This window comes from Drosophila obscura, unplaced genomic scaffold (genome assembly GCF_018151105.1).
Source record: "Drosophila obscura isolate BZ-5 IFL unplaced genomic scaffold, ASM1815110v1 contig_176, whole genome shotgun sequence".
Taxonomy (NCBI): Eukaryota; Metazoa; Arthropoda; class Insecta; order Diptera; family Drosophilidae; genus Drosophila; species Drosophila obscura.
The window spans coordinates 568085-592327 of record NW_024542763.1 but is presented as its reverse complement, the minus strand read 5'-3'; the positions used below and the strand labels follow the sequence as shown (position 1 = coordinate 592327).

At 37.8% G+C, this 24243-nt stretch overlaps 1 protein-coding gene across 6 annotated transcripts in view; it reads right to left on the bottom strand.

Moving 5' to 3' along the window:
- The window catches only part of LOC111075308 (insulin receptor substrate 1), a 119317-nt gene that overhangs the window by 53321 nt on the left and 41753 nt on the right, over nt 1–24243 (bottom strand). For 5 of the 6 annotated variants that reach the window (XM_022368499.2, XM_022368500.2, XM_022368498.2 and 2 more), the window contains 3 exons: nt 22758–22938; nt 21379–21510; nt 5934–6121 (listed from right to left, as the gene is read on the bottom strand). In XM_022368499.2, the coding sequence (XP_022224191.1) occupies nt 5934–6121; nt 21379–21510; nt 22758–22938 (501 nt within the window). Of the gene's footprint in view, nt 1–4474; nt 5540–5933; nt 6122–21378; nt 21511–22757; nt 22939–24243 lie in introns of those variants that run through there. The other variant, XM_022368503.2, reaches the window with a different exon arrangement.

Here is a 24243-nt window from a genome sequence, read left to right as displayed (position 1 = left end):
TGAGTTTGACAAACAGATCGAAGAGTGTAAAACCTCCGAATGTTTTGTTTAAAACTTGTTTGTAAAAATTGTATCTTTTTTGTAATTTATTTATATATATATATTTTTTTTTTTTTGAAAAACAGGCCTCCCCCTTTGGCCTGCACAGACTTCCTGTCAGCGAGCTTGACAGGCGTTAGAAGTCATTTCCCTATACTTTATTAATCTAAAATAATTTATCACAAAATGCTTAAAAGTCCATATTAGCGCTTTTTATAAACTGTGCCAGTTCTCTGAGGTGGAGTGGCTCTTTTTTGATCAAGAGTTCATTTAGATCCTTATAATATTTAAAAATTCGATACTTACCCCTAAGACGGACGAATCTTTGGCATTTAAAAAGTAGATGTTCAGCGGATTCTGTGACATTACATGACTCACAGATATCCGAATCAATCGCTTTAATTTTGTATAGAAAGGCTTTATCGTACGTGTGTCCTGTCATCAGTCTGTTTATTGTCTTTATGCTTTTTGCATTCCATTTTAAATTATAGTGCCATGGTTTTTTGGGTATGTTTGGAAAGATTTCGATTAAACTGGTGCACTTGTTACTACATTTTTGTTTATACTCCTCGTTCCACTTGTGTTCTAAGGAGTTTTTAATTTCTCTTAAGGCTTCTTTCACACTAAATTGAATGTAAATGGTTTCCCCTTCTCGTATGGCGTCTTTTGCTGCCATATCAGCCTTTTTGTTTATCGTTACCCCTTTGTGCCCTGATATCCATAGAATATCCAGTTTTTGCATGCCTGATGTGTCGATAATATTGTGAATGTCTCTTACTATGTATGAGTCTGTTTGTTTATTGTTTACTAGTTTTATCGCTCCTAGACCATCACAACAAATAACAGCTTTCTTGTATCCATTATTGGCACATATCTCACTCGCTTTTTTAATACCTATCAGTTCGGCCCCTACAGATGAAAGCCTAGTTACTGTTCTATATTTATATATATTTCCACTGGGTAACTCTACAATTCCTATACCACACCTGTCCTGCATGACCGATGCATCTGTGGACAGAATATTCCAGCCTTCTTTTGAATATTTTTCCAAGATTTCAGAGAATCTGGCTCTGATTTCCTCCCTCGAGTATTCTTCTTTGTTCTTTGTCATTTCTTATTCTCTTACATTAACCTTTTTACAGTGTTTATAATTATCACAGCTTTGTGAATTGTCGATGAAAGTTTTAAATTCTTCTAAGGTACAAGTGTAACTCGTCTTTGCTTTTGATAGTCTTATACTTTCGAACATCCTGGGATTCAGCTTCTTGACCTTGAAAAGTTCTTTGGCTGTAAGCCACTTAGCCCTGAAACTTGGAGGCATTATTCCCGCCAACACAAAGATTTCGTGCTTGCTTGTATCAGGAGGCACACCTACACATCTTCTCAGCACTCCTGCCTGTGCAATTTCCATGTCTTTATTGGACCCAACTCCCATGTCAGAGAAGCTGGTAATTGCATATTCTTGCTTGCTTCTTATAAACGATTTGAAGATATTAACGCTAGTCTTAGGTTTCAGTCCCGACTTGATAGTTGTCGCTAATTGTAAGAGCCTACTACTTTTCCTAGTTACTTCTTTTACCATTTTTATATGACTGGTATTGGACATGTTAGAACTTATAAGCCTGCCTAGAAATAAAAAGCTTTTTTTCACTGGTATTAGAACATTTTTAACTTCTATGTTCAGAGACCTTCCACCTTCTCTTCCCATGTTCATAATCACAGATTTGCTAGGATTGAAACTGAAGCCCAGATCGCCATATAATAGGCTAAAATCGTTTAATTTGTTTTTCAGATTTGCAACTACAGCCGCAAAGTTATACCCGTGTGACAGCAATATAAAGTCGTCGGCAAATTGCATGATTTGTGTATTGAAGTCCCCTACCTGATGTAGTCTTTTGGTGTAAATATTAAAAAGTAGTGGTGAAAGACATGATCCCTGGGGTAATCCTCCTTGCACCACTTCTACTGCATCTCCCAGTCTTAGCAACCTAATGGACATGAAACTTATAATCCAGTCCACATACATTTACGGAAAACTTTCATTTTCCATTAACATCTTTAAAAAATTCAAGTTTACACAATTGTAAGCGTTGTTTAAGTCAACAGCCGCTACTACCACATGCTCCTTGCTTTTTTTCCTTGCAGCTAACTCATTGATCACATCGTTAATGCACATTGCAGCTGACTTATCCTTCTGATACGCATAAGACCTATAGGGTAGAATTTCGTTGTCCTTTATATATTTTTCAAGCTTGATTTTGATAATGCTGTTAACTGTTTTGGCCAGGACCGCTATTAAGGATATTGGTCGAAAATTTTTTGTCTGATAGATCTTTGTTTTTTTTTGGGATTGGCGTGATTTTAATCGTGCGCCACACAGTTTGCAATTTTGTTGTTGTAGAATTTGACTAATTTTGCCTTAGTGTCCCTGTTTAATGCGTTGAGCATCTCATAAGTGATCTTGTCAAAGCCTCCTGATTTTTTTTTGTTTCGACCTAGGACCATTTCTAGATCTTCAAGAGCAAATTGCGGATTCTCGTTTTCTTTTGATGCATGCAATGTGGCATCAATGCTTCTGGCTTCAGCAGGTACTTGTTCTTTTAGCCATTCTAAGTACGACCCAGCTTTTTCTAAATCAAATTGTTCTTGAGTTTCTATGTTGCAATTTTTAAGGTTAGCTAGAAACTTCCAGGCTTCCCTAGTATTTGCCTTCACATTGAGCTCTGTTAGTTTCCTGGCGTAGCTAGTTTTCTTTGCAATTTTGACTGCCTTCTTCCACTTGATTTTTAGATCTACTGCCTTGCAATAATTCTGAAAAGCTGGCTCCGAACATGCCTTTTTTGGGCCTCAGAGAATTCGTTAAATAGTTTGGCTAACCTCTCATTCCACCATAACTTCGGCCATTTGTTGTCAACTTCAAAGGTAGCAGCATTGATTTCATGTTGCATGCATTTGGCTAAGTCTCCTATGTTTTTTTTTATATCTATTTTTCCCAGTTTTTTAATTAGTTTGTTTTTAGCTAGAAACTTACTTAGCTTTTTTCCTCTTCCAATCAATTCAAAACATATAGGGTGGTGATGACTGCCTCCCAGAAACAGTTTCTCACAATTCCAATTCTGAACTTTAATACCCTTTACAAAGGTGAGGTCCAAGACGGACCCTGCAATTGAATCTATATTTCTCCTAAATGTAGGACATCGATCGTTTACCAGAGCATATCTTGCATTGTTCATCGCTTGCTTTAAAAAAGCCTCTTTTCTACTGTTTATTGTGTCACCAAAACCTATGTGTCTAGCGTTAAAATCCCCTGCCACAATTGCATTTTCAAAGGGGTCTAATTTTTCCAGAAGGTTATTTATAGCTTGCTTAAAGGTTTCGATCGATGTTGTTGACCAAATTTGAGATTTTTTGTTCGATTCATTTTTAATTCTTGAGGAACCTATTTATAGAAAAGTACAAATTAGTTTGTGCAAACCAGGACACATTCTCTGGCTAGCATTAAAAAACAGCATGCAATTTGGTGCACGCGTTGCGGAGATAGCTGCTTACACACAGATTTTTTTCTACAAATTTATAGTATAGATTTGAAATATATATTTTTTTTTATTTATCCACATTGGAAGGAATACATTATAAACGTAACATTTCTATGAAATAACTATTTACCGATTTATTTTGAGATAGTATAATGGATGAAATATATGAAGTCATTAGAATATTGACCTGATTTTTTATACCCGTACTCAAAAAGGAGTTAAGGGGTATATTAGATTTGTGGTAAAAGCGGATGTGTGCAACGCAGAGAAGGAATCGCTTCCGACCCCATAAAGTATATATATTCTTGATCAGCATCAATCTGCCTGTCCGTCCGTCTGTCAGTCCGTCTTGATGAGCGCCTAGTTTTCCGAGATTATAAAAGCTGGAGCAACCAAATTTTGTTTCCAGAATCATGTGATACTGCTACAAGGTTATTTCGCCCAACCCCTTCCGCCCTAAGAAAGGACGAAAAACTGTGGCAGTTACAATTTTGAAGATACGATAAAACTAACCACGCAGTTTCGTAGAGTATGACCACATCTACCAGATTGAAGAATCTGGATCAGATCGGAGTATTATTATAGCCAGAATGAAGAGCTTAATTTTCAGTTACTTCCCCCACCTCCTCTAGCACGCGACCACGCTATTCATTCTCATTTTCGGTAGCACACACTCTGCCCTGTGCAATGAGCGACCTTTGCGAAGAAGATGTATAATCTACATTGTGTATGTATAATTTAAATTTTATATGTGGAATCGACATTGTAGATGTAGATACAGATATAGCTAAAAACTTCATAAATCATAAGCTCACAAATTTATATACTGACTGAGTACGTGTATAAATTTTGACTAATTTTGTAATGAATCTCATTAAAAACTTCAATTTTCGTTTGAATACACGTGCTGTGCTGTCATTACGATGCATTGAGTTTTGGCCTGTTAATAATAGAGAAGTTATCTCCAGCCACTTTGGAGTACATGTAAACGTTATAAATAAACACGGCCTACGTACGTGCTCACCATCTTGTGTTTTAGCCGAATTTATGACAATAGCGTGATAGTCACTTTATAATTTGAGCATGTGTGATTTTAATAATATCAATAATTCATTGTGCTGATTAAGTAATTTATCCAGCTTTCCAACTATACGCCTGGATATTGCCGACTTAGGGTTATAGCAACCGCAACGTGCTATTGAAGAATGCGCGATTTTGGTCCTCACCATCAATGAAGTATATTTGTAAAAATTTATGTGCTTCGTTTGGCATTGGCAGCAATGAGCGTACTTTGTGGTAATATCCTTTGTCCTTTAATTTTAAATGTAGAATTGTATTGTTGACCATTTTCCTCAATATTGTTGACTATTTATTTTGCTCCGAGCGATGTAATTTTTAAGCATGTATTGCATTTTCGAATGGACTTCATGAAGAGGTTTGAATCTAGATACGTGCGGATGAGCAAGCTGTTCTATGGTTCCGGTGGTGTCTCAATAACAGGTAGTTGCACTTTTCCTGATGCGCAGCACATACCATTTGACTCATGTTTATATTTGAGTGCGTGACAATGGAGCTGGTAATGCAGATTCGGGAGCCGAATGCGGCACTTCGGAGAGTATGCAGTTAGAAATGTCTGTAGAGTCCGTGTCCGTCGAGTCCGCACACAATTCCTTAACTATCCCGTCAGTTTCGCTCCCACCATCTAATAGACGTCCCGGACCAACGAATATTGCCATCACAGGTACCAGACCTGTGGTGCCAAATACTCTATGTACTTGTTGGCGTTTTCGGTCATTTTCTCTGATATTGTCAATTATGTAGCGGCGCCCACGTCTCAAATCCAATTTCTTTGTTCATTTCGCACCTTATGTGATTGAGACTCCCGCAAGTACCATATGCCCTCAGTCACATTTTCTTCGATTCGTTCGACTGTTCTTTCTGCTCTTGTCATTGTTCAGACCAAACTTAAAAAAAAAAAAAATTTGAAACGCAAAGAAAGATATTAAATTGAGATTATGTCACAAAACACACTGACAACTAAATGAAAGCATTACTTGATACAAAAATGTTTGAAAAGTCCAAAACACTAAAATCGAGATTGAAAGGATATTGGTGGAAATATGAAGATATGAAGCAGCTCTACCAAATATACGATGTCACCTTAATCTTGCATGATTTCACTTTAACACAATTTATTAGATCATGTCAAAAAAACACACTGACAGAACCACTTTACGACCTATGCACAGACCTACTTAATATACGACAAAAATCGGTCAAGCCGGTTGGGAGGAGTTCAACCACAAACACCGTGAAACGAGATTTGTATATATGTAGATTACCTTATTTTGTACTTACTGTTATTATGTAAGGAACTACTATTCCGCAATTCGACAGCACTTTGACGATTTTGTATAACGTTCATTGGTTTGGAGGATTCGTTTGCCGATGATGAACGTTTTCTCATTGGTTCATGACTAATATCAGGTCTTCCTTGATAAACATTTAAAAAGTTCATGTTAGTCTCAGTTTTTGCTGACATAGCGCTAGAAATATAGAGATAAAATAAACTTAGTTGAAATTAAGGAATAAAGCTGAAAATTTAAACAAAATTTAATTGTAAATTGTAAATATACTAGTACCGGGTCTGAACCTCTGTTTAAGTTTCCGTCTTGGCGGTTCCTGTCATACCTTTTATGCGGTTTGAGAGGTATGTATATTACAGTTGTCAGAAGTTTGTAACGTACAAAATTTTAATTAAGAAAATAACTAACATATAATGTACACATAAGCTTATGTACACATTTACAGTGTGTAGCAACAATAAAAATAACTAGCGACAAAAAAAACCGCAATTTGAAATGTTATGCATTTGTGACTTCTGTAGAATGTGGTTTTTGCAACTGTTATTCTATTCCTCTAATTAAATTTTTGGTAATCACCTAATCAATTTAAAAAAAAAATTCCAGACTAATTTTTGTATATCTAATATATACTTTAGATGAAAGTTTCCGGTTGTCAAGAAGAAAAATAATTTCTTTATTCTGGCTTTAATAATGATCCGATCTGTACCAAATTCGGCATATCTGCTATATATAGGCATTCTCTACGATACTGCGTTTTTAGTTTTATCGTATCTTCAAAATTGTGGATGACGGAGATTTCGGCCTTTGTAGGGGCGGAAGGGGGCTGGAAAAAATTTTGAAATACACTTGTAGCAGTGTGATGTTCCATGAGTCTGGAAATTAAATATGGTTTCTCTAGCTCTTATAGTCTCTAGACGACAAACAAGACGGCCGGACAGACGGACATCGACTCGATCGACTGGCGCTGATCAAGAATAAGACTGGATACTTTCACCTATGGCACAAAACCAGCATCAGTTCTAGCCGTCCGTTCTATGCAACAACTAGCAGCAGACGATTTTTATGTGGATGATTTGCTAACGTGGGAAGAGTCAAAAATGATGTGCTGGGAATTTTTCGCCAGGTTTCAGAACTCTTCGACCAAGAAAATTTTAAGATCAGGAAATACAGCGATACAGCTGTGCTTGATCAAACACCCAGTGAACATAGGGAAACATTTGTTAAATTCACTGATGGCTGCGACGTGAGCAAGACGCAAGGTTTGGCATGGAATCCCATCCCATATCATTACCCGCTAAGCATATCATTTCTCATCTTTGGAAGCATGGACCTCCATACCTGACAGCCAGTATGGATCAGTGGCCAAGTTCGCCCGGTCTTCCATAGCTGGTTTTGGAGGCACGGAAAACCATACTAATTATAAACTGCGTGAAGATATTTGGTGGGAGAATCAAAATTTGCTAATTCCTTCCCCAAAATGCTGCGAATTTTTGCGTATGTCTGCAAATTTATTCGTCGACGAAAGTTGGAATTAACGGTGGAGGACTGCGCTTGGAAACCGAATTACTTCTTCGCCTTACCCAGCAATATCGTCTAGCTACTGAAATAAGAGCCCTAAAATGGACATCAAGGCTTTTAGTTCGATCGCCTGGCTCTCGCTATTTTTAGCACACGTAATCCAGAAGTGTGTCAGATCAAAGATTCTATAACACAACAAGATGCGTAACGACCATACTGCTGAAAAGCACACGAAATTTTTAGCGGGATTTTCGATGTGGATTTTCGATTTTTCTATGTGTGCGTTGTGTTGTCCGTGTTTGAGCGCTTGGTTGTGTGAGTGCGTTTTTTCGTATGTTCTGTCGCAACAAAGGAGTCAACGTGACATATTGACGACTGTATGTCTCCTAAGTCCATGGCTCAGCGTACTAAGGGGCTGACTGCAAAGTGAAATTAAGCGAGTTCAAGCCTCACTCAGTGCATGTTTATTTATTTTTATCTTTTTTTTTGGGCCTCAACGGGGCCCTAGGCAACCATCAATTTGGTGGCCCCTCCTTTTTTCCCGACCCTGCTTTTTTTCATTTGAAATAACTCATAACTTTTATCTTTGTTTGATTATTCTGTATTTTTTTTTTTAATTTTCAGTGGCTATTATAATCGTTATTTTTTATTTGGAATTTTGTTTTATTCATGGCATTCATTATTAAGTATATTTGATTTTAAAATAAAGATAACCATGGTGGTCCGCAATAGTGGGGGGCCCCCGCCGGGGGGGGCGGGGCGGGGGGGGGGGGGGCGGGGGGGGGGGGGGGGCGGTCCTGGGCCCGGGGGTCCGGGTGCGGGCCGGATCGGGAGTGGTGGGGGGGGAAGGGGGGGGGCCACATACATATGTACATACATATGTGTGTGTATGCCCGAGAGACACAACGAAATTCTAAAAATAGAATACATTTTGTGTAGCGCACTCACACATACGCAAGTGTGGAGTTAGATTTCTTTAAAAATTGTGCTGCTGTCATACATTTTTTTCTTCCTCGTTACGCATTTTGTTGTATTATAGAATCTTTGGTCAGATGCTTTCGAGTGAAGCATCGAACTCTAGAGCAAATAATGGCAGATCTTCCGGCAGACAGAGTTAGCGAATCTCGTCACAGGAGTGGACTATTGCGGCCAGTTTCTGTATAAATCAGAAGTTCGGAATCGGCACAAAACAACGTGCTACATGAGCATTTGTATGTGCTTCTCCACTATGGCGGTTCACATCGAGCTTGTGAAAGATCTTAAAACGTCTGCGTTCTTTTCTGCTCTTCGCCGTTTTATTTGGAAACGTGGAAGACTGATTCGTATTGGGTCAGAAATTGGCGCCAATTTCGTTGGAGCGCGAAGCAAACTTAAGTCGCCATTCTTAATCGACAGCCATCAAGCTTGTCTTAACGATTGCTTCGAGTGACGTTTCATTCATCCTAGATCGCCACATTTTGGAAAATTGTGGGAGGTTTCAGCCAAGGCTGCTTAACATCATCTTCGAGGTGTACTTGGATCCTCAAATCTTGGATTTGATGAGCTGCGCACTCTTGCGTGCAATATTTGTTCAGTCATTAACTCAAGTCCAATGTTTCCTCTTTCAGAGAACCCTACAGAACTTGACGTGCTTACGCCTGCACTTTTTTTTGGTTGGCGCCCGTATCACAACATTCTTGAAACCTGACTTGGCGCATTTAAACGCCGATCACTTGGTCCGTTGGCAGAAAGTCACACAGCTTCAGCAAATCTTTTGGTCTCGATGGCGTGAATCTTATTTAACTAGCCTTCAGGAGCGAACGAAGTGTCGCACCCGAAATCCTGTGCCTCAAGTAAAATTGTGTCGTTCTTGTTAAGGACGAGAACTTCCCTCTGAACTTCCCTCGCCGCTAGCGAGAATCCTCGAACTCATCCCAGGAGCTGATGGCGTATCTCGAGACGCATTGATCAAGATGGCTATAGGTGTTAGCCGAAGAGCAATAGCAAAACTATGTCTCTTACCTCTACGAAATGAGGTGAGAGGCATGGATCCCTTTACGGGGGGATTATGTTCGGGCGAAGCCCATGTGTAAATGAAAGTATAATAGAAGAGAGTTATATTATGCTTTCATTATCGTAACGTAATCGAAACTCGCTTGACGCCATATCATTGTATCATCTATTTTTTGTATCTATGCTCGCTCTTGCTTGCGTCGCTAAGCCGTCTGCAGCTGCTCTTAACATCATCTTCGCCGTGTACCTTTTTATACCCGTACTCAAAATGAGTTAAGGGGTATATTAGAAATGTAGTAAAAGTGGATGTGTGTAACGCAGAGAAGGAAACGTTTCCGACCCCATAAAGTATATATATTCTTGATCAGCATCAATAGCCGAGTCGATATAGCCATGTCTGCCTGTCCGTCTGTTGGTCTTGTTGAGCGCCTAGATCTCAGAGACTATAAGAGCTAGGGCAACCAAATTTGGTTTCCAGTGTATTTCAAAATTTCGCCCCGCCCCCTTTCACCACAACAAATTTAAAGATACGATAAAACTAAAAACGCGGTATCGTAGAGAATGATTATATCTATTAGATCTGAATCAGATCGGATCATAATTTTAGCCATAATGAAGAAATTAATTTTCAGTTGCTTCCCCCGCCTCCCCATCCAGCGACACGCTACTCATTCTCTTTCTCGCTCGCACACTCTGCCGCGTTCAGTGCGCGAGCAACCCCTAGCGGAGGAGATGTAGAATCTAATAGTACATGTACAATCTACATGTTAGATGTAGAATATACATTGTATATGTAGATGTAGCAAAAAAAAATGTAAAATGTAACATTTTTTTAAATTCTAAAATTCTAAAAAATCATAAGCTCAAAAATGTATATACTGACTGACGGGTATAAAGAGAGTCTCGTCCCTTGAAGCGACTCAAACGTTCCTTCGCGTTTGTCCTCAAGTTATTATTTTGGCACGAGATTGGCTCGCTTGCCTCTTCCAAGTAAAGCTCGATATACCAGATCCTACTAGCATTTAAAATAAACATTAAAACAATTAAGAGAAATGAATAATTGTCAACTTATTGTCAATATAGTCAACGAAAAAGCTCGTGGTCTTAAAAAATATACTTGGACAAAATGTACATCCCTATGAATCTATTGGTCCCGGCTTCACGCGTAAATGGCTGGACCGATTTCGCTAATTCTTTTTTTTGTTGTGTTGGTTATTGTCAGGAGAAGGTTTTATGTTCTAGAATCCCCGATATATTGGCTGCAAAAAACGTTAACAAATGGTTATAACTTTGACAGAGAGACCTATCAGTAGAAAAGCTAGCTTTGTATACGAAACACTTCGATCATTAGATTCGTTGCAATAGTTTTCTTTAATTTACAAAGGAATCTTCGTTTTTAAAAACGCCAGCAGCTAGACGTACAGGCTCAAGTCGCATAACTCAGAATTCTGCAAGTCACAGATATAGAAGAGCACGTCATACCGACGAGCAACGCGAAGCGAGGAATGAAGTTGAACGGAATCGAAATCATCAAAAAGATAGAAATGTTGCCTTAGACCACTATCGAGCTGCATTCAATTATAACGCGTTAATAGATTACAGTTCACAGCAAATCGTTGCTGTTGGACAAATGAACTTTCAATATTCAGGGTCAAATATATCATCTAACAGGTTCATTATTGCCAACTTCGGGTAGTGACTCAAAATTTTTGCAAATTTATTTTATGGGCGATTCAGCAAGACAAGTCGATCAGCGTTGTGCACACAACAATTCAGTGAAAAGACCAATTGGGAAACAACTCCAAACGTTTTTCCATCAACATAACGAATTGATTGCATAATTCACGACCCATTGGATCGCATGCCGTCTGATAACCACGAAATTGTCGTCAGAGCTGATAAGACGATTGTAGGAGAACACGCGAGACGTTTTAATGCGCCAACAATTACCGAAGTTGCTATTGTCGTCGTGGGTGAAAATTTAGTAAACCGAGATATTGTTTTACAATGGCGTGGCAATCAACTGCAGCGTTTATCCGAAACACATCGATCATATGAAGGTTACAACATCCTATCTTATTTTGGCAAGGTGAAGATGGGTATTATTATTGAATGAATTATTATTCATACAGAGTCTGTATTACAGATTGATGGTTAGGGAAAAGGAGGACAATCATATATTAAAATGTCGGCGTCTCTTCCACCAATATGCTGTGGATATTTACATGAAAGATTAAACGGAGCGATTGACATTTATCAGGTTGAACCAGGCAAAACTGCGTTCTGTAGAATAAATTCATCTTTGGGATGCTATCAATGACGGAAATGCACAGAATGTAGGTAGAACAACGATTCTCCCAGCAACATACGTCGGATGTCCGCGACATATGCATGAATACGCTCAGTATACTATGTCGTATGTACGTAATTATGGCACACCAGATTTTTTTATAACGTTCACATGCAATTGAAAGTGGACAGAAATTAGACAAGAATTATTTCATGGCCAATCACCCATTGATCGCCACGACATTACCGCAAGGGTGTTCAAAAGAATGTTAAAATCACTTATGGATTACATTGTTAAGCATCGTGTATTGATTCCGTAAAATCAATCAAATATATCTGCAAGTACATGAACAAAGGTGACATGGCTGTTTTCGGAGTTGCTGCCGAAAATAATACGATGAGATAACTCATTTTCAAATGGGACGCTATGTCAGTAGTAATGAGGCGATGTGGCGTATTTTTTCATTTCCAGTACATGAAAGATACCCCACTGTTGTTCATTTGGCCGTAAATCTGGAAAATGGTCAAAGGGTGTACTTTACAACGATAAACTTATTACAACGAATTGAGAGGCCGCCATCGACAAATTTGCCATGCTTCTTTGAAATTTGCCAGAATGATGACATTACAAGAACACTTACAATTCCGAAATGACACGATATTACACCTGGAATCAATCATTAAAGAAATTTCAACGACGAAAACAAGGCTAGCCAGTTCCAAATTACCAACAAGTATTTTCCACAGATGCACTAGGACGTCTTTCCACAGTGCATCCCAGCCAAGACGAGTGTTTTAATTTGCGTTTACTGTTAGTCAATTTTGGTGGCCCAACATCATTCCAACATCTGCGAACTGTTAATGGTGTATTGTGCGGTACATACAGAGAAGCATGTCAACGTATGGGACTGCTCGAGAATGACACTCATTGGGGCCACACTCTCGAAGATGCTGTGATTTCGTCAAATGCTAAACAAATACGAACATTCTTTTCCATACTTTTGTCTACATGCTTCCCATCAACACCGATTAATTTAAGGAACAAATATAATGATCACATGGCCGAAGATATATTACATCAGAAGCGTGTTAGAACCTTAAATGATAATTTGCAAATAAATGAAGAAATGTACAATAAAGCATTAATTTTAAGACATGTGCTCGATGCTTGCCAACAAAGTATTAATCAGTTAGGAATGACAGCGCCCAATCGCCAAATGCACGAAGCATTTCATAGAGTTGAGACGCGAAACGAAATATGATTCCGAAGCATTAAAAGAAACCGTTCAAAGAAACGTTCCCCTTTTAAATGAGCAACAAAAATATGACTACGGTACGCTAATGAAAGTAGTGAACGATGGAACTGGCGGATTTTTTGTTTTAGATGCTCCCGGCGGGACTGGGAAAACGTATTTGATATTATTGATTTTGGCAACGATTCGATCGCAAAATGGTATCGCACTTGCACTTGCTCCGTCAGGTATTGCAGCTACGTTGTTGGAAGGCGGTCGAACAGCTCATTCTACACTCAAGTTGCCGTTAAACATGCAAATAAATTAAACACCAACTTACAACCTTTGAAGAAATTCTGCCATGGCCAAAGTGTTTGTTCGGCTAAGCGCCGGCCCATGGCAGCACATAGAGTAGTTGAGCATCTCTTAATGTAATGTCTCTCTTTATAACCGTTTGTTTGCTTGAACTTATGCTCTTGCTGGTGCCTTGCTCTTTCTCGGCTTTCGTCAGCCGCTGTGGGGGAGGCTCATTCGATCATCACCGTAGTTAAACGTCTGGCTGTCTGGCACAGTGACCTGCCTGCCACAGAGTTCTAAACTAAACCTAACATAAACATATCAACTTCAACAGTCTTGAACCGGCCCCCGCGTCTTCAATTGACCCATCGTTAACTCTCGTTATCAAATCCGCACACCTTTCGCTAGTTTTGGATAATACATATATGTATATTAACTTAAGTAAAATAAACTGTGAATATATTAACTGAACAATCATCGTCTCTTAAATAATCTTGCAAAACAACGCTACTGAAGAAGCTCAGTAGCTCAACAATGTTGCAAAAGAGAAAATTAATAGTTTGGGATGAGTGCACACAAAAAAACATTAGACCGCACGTTGAAAGATTTCCGATAGAACCAAACCCGGTTTGGCGGTGCACTGATTTTATTAGCAGGAGATTTTCGCCACTAGGTGGCGTACCAGTAATACCACAATCAACACCAGCCGACGAACTTAACGCATGTTTAAAGTCATCCATTTTATGGAAAGACGTTAAAACGCTCAAATTAAATATAAACATGCTATTCGAATTGCAGAACGATCAATCTGGAGAAGTTTTTTCCAAACAATTGTTAGATATTGGTAATGGGAAAATACCTGTTGACTCATTGTCTGGATACATCACATTTCCTACCAATTTTTGTAACTTTACTGAAACAAAGACAAAACTCATCGACATGGTTTTCCCAAATATTGATCAAAATTTTTTAAATCATGTATTGTTGAGCGAAAGAGTTATATTGGCTGCAAAAAACGTTGATGTCAACGAAATGAATTTCCAAATTCAAAATAATATAGCTGGCGAATTAATAACATACAAATCGATTGATTCCATTACTAACCAAGATAATGTTGTCAGCTATCCAACGGAGTTCTTAAATTCGATGGAATTGCCCGGACTACCACCTCATAATCTGCAACTAAAGATCGGATCGGTAATTATTATGTTGCGGAATATAAACCAGGCACTTCTTTGTAATGACACCCGACTTGCGGTGAAGAAATTAATGAACAACGTCATCGAAGCCACAATTTTGATAGGGAAATATAAAGGAGAAGACGTTTTGATTCCTCGGATTCCTTTGATTTCGAACGACATGCCATACGACTTTAAACGGTTAGAGTTTCCAGTGAGACTAGCATTTTCAATATCGATAAATAAATCTCAAAGGCAGTCGATAATTGTTTGTGGCATTAATCTTGAAAATCAATGTTTTTCGCATGGACAGTTATATGTCGCTTGTTCCCGAGTCGGAGTACCAACCAAACTATTAATATACGCGCCACAGAAAAAAACGAAGAATGATAAACAATATCATAAAACATTACAATAATAAACACTTTCTTTCTGAAATATTTTTTAGTTAATTATACCAATTCGAAATCAATATTTATAGTTAACAGCACAACGTCTGTCGGGTCCGCTAGAAATGATTTTCATGTGGAACAAACGGATAAAAAGGCGCATCTGAAAAATTAGTTTACTGTCGGAAAATCGAAAATTATAGAAATATATACAGCCGTGGTCATATAAATAGCACAAAAAAATATTCAATTTATGGAATGCTTTTATTAATTAAAAAATATTATTTTAAAATAAAACACATTTGGCTCTTCATAGCTTAACTTACATATACTACTCGACAAAATCGAACTTTTTTTTTCCTCAAGGATCCAAACCGACTTTTTCTGATAGATATGGGGCTTTAAAATTTTTTAAAGAATTATGGTTTTTTTTCTATGGCAGAACTTTTTTTTGAAGTATTTTTTAAGTCTGGTATTTTTTTTTTTAAGCTTTTTTCAGAGGTGTCGTTGGTTTTTTTAACTCTAGCTCCAAAGTCTCTCCATAGATTTTAATGAGCGATACCTGGAACGACGCCAAATTAATGCACCTATACACAAAAAAAATAGAGGACACAGGATAATTTTTTTCGACTTTTCCTGAGTTTTTAAAGTCAAAATTTCATAAAAAATACCGCACAAAAATTATCATTTTTGCATTTCAATGCTTTATATTTCCCAGACGGTAAGCTGTAATCACAAAGTGTTTGGGCTTAACTTCTAGCTGTTTTAATTATCTTTTCAAAATAGCAAAGTTCATTACAACAAAAAACCAAGCGCTACCTCTGAAAAAAGCTTAAAACGAGAAGGAACGTGTGAGTCGTTTCTGGGGACACGACTCTACTTATACCCGTACTCAGTCAGTATATACATTATTGAGCTTATGATTTTTTAGAATTTTAGAAAAAAAAAAAATTTACATATTACATTTTTTTGCTACATCTGCTATCTACATCTACATATACAATGTCTATTCTACATCTAACATGTAGATTGTACATGTTCCATTCATATTCTACATCTCCTCCGCTAGGGGTTGCTCGCGCACTGAACGCGGCAGAGTGTGCGAGCGAGAAGGAAAATGAGTTGCGTTGTCTGGAACGGGAGGGGGAGGGGAAGCAACTGAAAATTAATTTCTTCATTCTGGCTATAATTATGATCCGATCTGATTCAAATGGTAGATATGGACATTCTCTACGATACTGCGTTTTTAGTTTTATCGTATCTTTAAAATTGTGCCTGCCACAGATTTTCGTCCTTTGTGGGGGCGGAAGGGGGCGGGGCGAAATTTTGAAATACACTTGTAGCAGTGGGATATCACATGAGTCTGGAAACCAAATTTGGTTGCCCTAGCTCTTATAGTCTCTGAGATCTAGGCGCTCAACAAGACCAGACAGACGGACAGACAGACATGGCTATATCGACTCGGCTATTGATGCTGATCAAGAATATATATACTTTATGGGGTCGGAAACGTTTCCTTCTCTGCGTTACACACATCCACTTTTACCACAAATCTAATATACCCCTTAACTCTTTTTTGAGTACGGGTATAAAAAAATACCAGTTTTAAAATATTCTTTAAAAAAAAGTTCTGCCATAGAAAAAAAAAATATCATCATACCATTTGTAAGCCCCAAATCTTTAAGAAAAAGTTCGTTTTGTTCCTTGAGGAAAAATCGTGTTGACTAGTGTTATTAACTAATTAATTCATAAAGAGAAATTTATAAATGTTTTGAAAGAGCAGAGATAAAAATGAAAAAATAACGAAATATGGGTGGTCACATAAATATCACAATTTGAAAATGTTGCCAATAATTCATAGAAAATAAGCTCAAAAGCTATAATTGTTACACAAATTTAATATTTAGTTGAATATCCACGATTTTCAATAACGGCGTTACATCTACGTCCCATACTTTCCACAAGCTTCTGACATCTCTCCTTCGGAATGGAGTTCCAAGCTTCTTTGACACCTGGCCACAAATCGTCAAGATTGGCAAAAATTTTTCTGGATATCATGACCTTAACATCATTCCATTGATTTTCTATTGGATTTAGGTCAGGGCTTTGAGCCGGCCACTCCAGAACTTTAATGGATTCGTCCTTCAACCACTTTTCAACGACGCAAGATGTGTGCTTTGGGTCGTTATCGTGTTGAAATATCCATTTCACAGGCATATTCTCCAATGTAAATGGTTGCATTTGATTTTTGAGAATATCAGCATACATGAAACGGTCCATTGATTCGGTAGAGCGGGCCCACACCAAGCCAGGAAAATGCACCCTAACACATAATGCATCCGCCACCGTGCTTCACGGTCTTCATTGTGTACCTGGGGTTAAGAGCTTGGCATTCTGGACGACGAACAAATGTTTTTCATCGGGTCCTACTTTATTTATCTTAGTTTCATCGCTCCATAGCACATTTTTCCAATAATTCAGACTCTGATCCCAGAGGGTCCGTGCGAAACTCAATCTTTGTTTGATGTTTCGTTTTGACAGGAGTGGCTTCTTCCTGCTGATGCGTCCAAAGAGCGATGCTTCATTCAGTCTTCTAACCACTAGTCTCCTTGACATATCCGTACCACATTCATCATTAATTTCCTTCATAATCTCTCGAGGAAATAAAAGGGTCCGCTTTGCTCTTCCGCACTATGAGCCTATCCGTCATAGAATCCGTTTTTCTTGGCTTTTTCTTACGATTTTTTGTATCATTCAAATAAGTTGGGCTTGACTTCACTAATTTAAGTGCGTTGTACACCATCTTTCTGGAGCATTTAATTATTTCGGCTATTTCAGACGGTTTTTTTCCAGATTCACTTAGTGTGAATATAATCTTCCTTTTTCAACTGAGCAATTCCTCCCACGACCCATTTTAGCACGTTTTCGATAAATTATATCAATTCGTTACCAAAATATTTAAAATGAAAGAAAGAATTCTGCGAAAACAACTTTTTACTCGAAAGTAGCTGCCGCTTCATCAAAATGTGCTATTTCTGTTACCATGCAAAAAAGGAGCACGCGAACGAAAATTAAGCATAAAGCAAAAGAGAAAAATGATAACGATAAATTTTTTGCCTGTATACCATGTGAAAGAGTGCACTAATCGTTTGTGATCAAAATTTTTAAAATCGGATGTAAAATATTGTCGAAATGATCGATCGTTATATTTGTTTTGGTTTGTGCTATTTATATGACCACTGCTGTATATCACATTTTGTGTTGTGACAGGCAACATTTGATCAGCTGGCAAGTGATCCCGTATTTGGTCTAGTCTAGTTGCTCTCTTAATTGCTAACTTTGGGCTTATTGTCCGATGGTGAATACCGATTAATACATCAGATATGTCGGACTGCATACGTTGTCAGCAGAGTTAGTTGTGTTGCGAGCCCTAGGTATGACTGAGTTAGATGATCGCCGTGATATGTTCCTCTTTCTCGGCTGATGGTTGCCACTTGTTGTTCCAATACTTTTAGGCGGTTGCCATGGCTGACTTATCCTTCCTGATTACGTTCATTGTGGAGTCAACAATTGACGTTCGATTTCGTAGTAGATGTAGCAGAAAGTCTTTGTTGGTTTGTACCTTCGATTAGTTCGGCCATTTTCTCAGCGTATGTAGTCAAGTACACCGAACAGCTGGGGTGCCACATTTCCTACTATACCAGCGGTGATCTGCGATGTCGAGAGGCTTTCATTAGCATATTTCCTGTTTGTAGTTTTTGTACAAATGTTGTAATATGGAGTTGCACGCTGGAACATTTTTTAGTTCCGGCTGACATGACTTGCAAATCCTTCCAATATGGATCCAAGTCGTAGTATATAATCATGGTCCATTCGGAAGTGTTCATTCTTGAGGTTCCAGGTTTCTCATAGAATATTACAGGCTTGTTTGCAAATTGCGTCACATTTATTGATTGTCAAAATGCTTATGGCAGCATTAATCCACTAACAATATGGATGTTAATGTAGGTAAGAATCATGTCTTTAATAACATTTTGGAGCGTTTTGTTGCTACCTCCTCTGAGAATAATGTCAATTTATTCAAATAGGAAAGCATCAGCAAAGCAACACCATACATTTTTTGAATGAGGTTTACTTTTCTAAATAACGTAACGTTTTTTTGTAAGTGAAAGGATATTGGTCATTGTTATTTAAATACACAATCGCTTGCGAAGACTTGCGAAATGTTGCTTTGATTACGAAGTGCCTAGCAAATTCAAATTCAAATTCCATCATATTTTCCCGAAATTTTGACTTTATAAACTCAGGAAAAGTCGAAAAAAAAATATTTCTTGGCATGCATTTTTAGGTTTAAATGGACGCATATTGATTTGGCGTCGTTTAAGTTATTGTCCATAAAAATCTATGGAGAGGCGGTGAAGCTAAAATTCGTTAACCAAACATAAAAAAAAACTTTAAAAAAAAAAAAAAACAAAAAAAACCTACTTTTTGGAGGGTTACGGGCCCAACTGCCGATAAGGAACAAGCAAACGAAAAGGGGTTGAATATTTGGTACCTGAACGTGTTCCTTTGGCATTAAATGTTGTTGACAGTTACTTTTTTTCGTTGTGTTTTTCATTTTTTATTTGGTGTTATGTTGCTACAACTTTTTAAACTTATGTGATAGATTTGGTTTTCTACTGCTTGTTACTGTTCTTAAAATAATTTAAGTTTTTTGGCCGTCTTCTTTTGTCGTTCGAATCAGATTTCCTTATGAGAGTCCACACATAGTCGCCCAACATTTTCTCATTCCAAACACCTTGATACCGTCGTTCCATATCTTTTAATTGTTGGTGAAATCTTTCTCCGTGTTCGTCACGTCCCCTAGTTTTGTCGGAAAAAGTCTAAGTGGGAGTGCAGGATATGTATTTGTAGTGCAATGTTGGCTCCAATTTTTTCATAATTCTCAATTAGGTCTTGAACGATATTAACGTAATCATCACTCTTGCTGTTACCAAGAAAAATGTTTGTGACCAGTCGGAGTGAGTTCCAGGCTGCTTTTTCATTCTTTGATAAAATATTTTCAAATCCATAATCTTTTAGTAGTTTTCGAATTTGGGGGCCATCAAATACGCCTTCTTTAACTTTTGCCAGCGACAGACATGGAAAAACAGTTTTTAGGTAACTCATCGACTCACCTTCCTTATCCAGTGCGTTAACCAAATTTTTCATTAGTCCCGTCTTCCGTGTTCAATTTTCAAGAGAGCTGCATTTTGTATGTTGTAATTCTCCAATTTATTTTCCTCCCGTTTTAGCCAGAGTTTTCTTGCGTAATGCTCAGTTCTAGATCTACTATCCCATAGGCACAGGAAGCAGCAGAATTTGTGTAACCACCTTGCAATCCCGTTAACATGGCTACGACTTTTAAGTCACACGTGACCTTCCAAGGGTGTTCTTTACGATTTATATTTTCAAAAAATTTAGCCATTGTTTGATATGTTTCCTTCAAATTACGGCTTTTGGTTTCCATTGTGTAACAAAACAGCCTTTAAACTTTCCATACTGATGTCAACCCCCAGAAAATCGTTCAATTCTTCTTGTGAAAGAGTCTTGCAGTATTTATATTCTCCTGATTGGTCATTACTTAAATCCGTTGTTCAATGCGACGAAGACGACATCTCTTTTTTGCGTTTTAGTGGCGATATTTCTTCTAAAGGAGGAGCAGGAAGCGTAAAGCCTTGAACAGGTTGTTTCGGGTAGCCCCATTTCATGGATCTCCCGATTCCAGTTATTTTGAATGAAGAAAAGAAACATTCAGAGCCGTGAATCTCTGGTTTTCTCCACAGCATTGGAGCAAAAGTACCTAGAACTCGGTAAAACCAAAATTTCAGGTCCTTTTTCAATCCCATTTTGGCAGTTGGACCAGCAACGTACCGTACGGTATTTTTCAGGTAAAATGAGTTTTGAGTAGTTTTGGTTAAACGGCTACAACTTGGCCGTTTATCCATCGATTCTTTCAAACAATACCTTAAACCTTATTAATGCGTCTATCTAAAACCAAACTTTTCCTCGGTTTTTAATGTCAAAATTTCGGAAAAAATACCGCGAAAAAACCGCAGTGTCCAGGTCGGATTTATAGCTGAATTCGTCAGCTTTTTAGAACAGCAAAGTTCTATGCAACCAGATATAAGATACTTCAGTTATGTAAAAAATAGAAGGATAGAAATAGAAAAAAAAAAATTAAAAAAACCAAATTTCTCAAATTAAAAACAAAAAAAAAAACAAAAAACTATACAATACTATACTAAACAAATTTTGAAATCCCGAAATCTATTCGAAAAAGTCATTTTGGTCCACAGCGGGAAGAAAAAGTTAAATTTTGTCGAGTAGTGTTATTTGAAAAAAAAGAAGCGCTACCTCTGTAAAAATTTCACAATAGCTAATAAAAAGCTCACTAGCTTAACAGAAACAGCCTAAACACCTTTCGCATCGCAATAAAAACTTATATTTAGATGAACGCTATAATTCAGCATTATAGATATGCATACAAATTTGATAATTACCTCAATATTATATTATGCATATTGGTAGCGACAGCAGCATTATCCGTTTCCATCCATAATTCACCACAGCCCAAAACACTCTGACGGCCAAGTTCCATATAGAAAATGCATTGAGGAGATGCATGTCCGCATCTAGAAAAAAAAAAATTTAATGTTATAAAAATAAATAAAGAACGAGATACAGTCGACTGTTCTTAATGTGAGTTGCAATTTTCAGTTAATAGTATTTTTCCGCCTCTCGTATATAAGCACACGATAATAATAATGGGTATACACCTCTACGTAAACTTTACTTTTTACTTCAAAGTCAATATCAGGCTGAACAAAACAATATGTACACTTCAAGTACTGTTATAATTCCTGTTGGCATACTTTAAATAAGCGTCTGGGTCTGGCATGTTTTAATAGTTGTCACAATTTTTGGACGCCTTTTTTTGGCTATTTTGAAATTTAAAGATATGTTTTCGATTGGATTTAAGTCGGGAGATTGTCTAGGCCAATATAAAACTTAAATTTTTTGGTCCTCAAAAAAGTTGGTTATGTCTTGATGTGTGCTTTGGGTCGTTATATTACTGAAATACCAAATATTTTCTTCAGCATAATGTAGCAAAGCACTCTCCAATATGGACTTGTATTCCTCAGCATTCATTCTCTTTGTTGTCTGAAAATGTGGACCTACGCCGTACTAGGAGAAGCAGCCCCATATCATTATATTGCCACCTCCATGTTTGACGGTTTTTTTTTTGGTGAAACGACGATCAATTTCCTTTCCTTTTCACAATCATTACCAAAATCCTACCCAGGATTTTTTTTTTTTTAAGAAATTCTTTTTATTTTTCTTAAGCAAATTTTGTTTTCACGCACAAGAACGCTTTGCTTTGCTATCCACAAACCAGAAAAGCCCGTTAAACTTGCATTTTGAAATTGACCAGCAAAACAAATTTTTATTATGTTGACTTCATTGCCGACGCACTGCTCGATATTATTTTTATATGCACTGTGCATAGTAAAAAATCTCGGGCAGCGCAGTCGGAACTCGTACAGCGTACGAGCTTCGTGTAGAACGGCTTGGCTGCCGCAGCAGCAGAGAAATAAGTGACGTATTTGCCTTCGTTTCTGTTGTCTTCGTTTTCTTTTTATTTTTTTAATGCAAATATATGCTGCTATTTGTATACCCGTACTCGAAAAGTTAAGGGGTATATTAGATTTGTGGTAAAGTGAATGTGTGTAACGCAGAAACGCAGGAAACGTTTCCGACCCCATAAAATATATATATTCTTGATCAGCATCAATAGCCGAGTCGATGATTATATTGACTGAGTACGGGTATACAATTTTTCTTCACAATAAAATGTTTTGATTTAAATAAAAGTACTTACCGACGTATTGTTGTCAAAAGAATCTCAATACTAGAGATTCGATTATCGCCATTTGTTGTTTTTTCCGGACCTATGCAAACGAGTGTTAGGGATTTTGCGGTTAGGCAGCAGTGATAGGTTCCAGTAATTCCTACTTTTTCTGACATTCCTTTTTTTTGAATGAAAACTTGCCAGACATGGTCTGTAAGAAAAAAAATATCCCTATTAACATTTTTGTCTTTTCGAAATAATAAAGAATAAATAAGCTCTTTGTGACTTTTTGAGTAGATGCATACGTGACTGCCCAATCCTAGGTATGTTTATAAGTATGTACTAGGGGGCAATATGATAAAATATGATATGATGATTTTTTTACTTTTTTTTTATTATGTAGGTTTATTGTAACAATTATCACAGACAATAAAGTACAATTAGTTAACGTACTGTTACTGTTGATTAGCAACTTTTGTTAAGGGTCAAGTAAAATTTCTATTTACAATTTACTATTTTAAATTAAATGCGGGACCAACGGACGAAAACGGAGTTTGTGCAACAATAATTTATATGTTCCTGGTGGCCAAGTCGCTGCGATACCATAGACATGGATGCCATACCTCCATGTACCTCCATGCAGGCGTCAGGATTACCTTATATATGCGGATCTTGTTGGCCAGGTTGAGCTTGTTGTTAGGCTTAAGAAGCCAGTAGAGTTTTCTAGCTTGCTTTCCAAGGCGTTTCTGACCATCCTTGTGTGGCTGGTAAAGGTCAGGCGGGTGTCCAGCGTGATTCCCAGGTACTTAATGTCCTTCCGCTGCTCCAACAGCTCGCCATGAAGAAATACCCCAGGGCACGTTCCTTTCCTAAGCGTGTGTGTCCCTACAACACACTTCTCAGGGTTCACACTGATATTCCACCTACATGCCCAGTTCTCAAACCGAGGGGTTGCTCGCGCACTGAACGCGGCAGAGTGTGCGAGCGAGATGGAAAATGAGTTGTGTTGTCGTTGTCTGGAGGGGGCAGGGGAAGCAACTGAAAATTAATTTCGTCATTCTGGCTATAATTATGATCCGATCCAATTAAGATTCGGAGATCTGGTAGATATGGGCATTCTCTACGATACTGCGTTTTTAGTTTCATCGTATCTTTAAAACTGTGCCTGCCACAGATTTTCGTCCTTTGTGTGGGCGGAAGGGGGCAAGGCGAAATTTTGAAATACACTTGTAGCAGTGTGATATCACATGAGTCTGGAAACCAAATTTGGTTTCTCTAGCTCTTATAGTCTCTGAGATCCAGGCGCTCATCAAGACGGACGGACGGACAGACGGACAGACGGACATGGCTATATAGACTCGGCTATTGATGCTGATCAAGAATATATATACTTTATGGGGTCGGAAACGTTTCCTTCTCTGCGTTGCACACATCCACTTTTACCACAAATCTAATATACCCCTTAACTCTTTTTTGAGTACGGGTATAAAAAATCATAAGCTGAAAAATGTATATA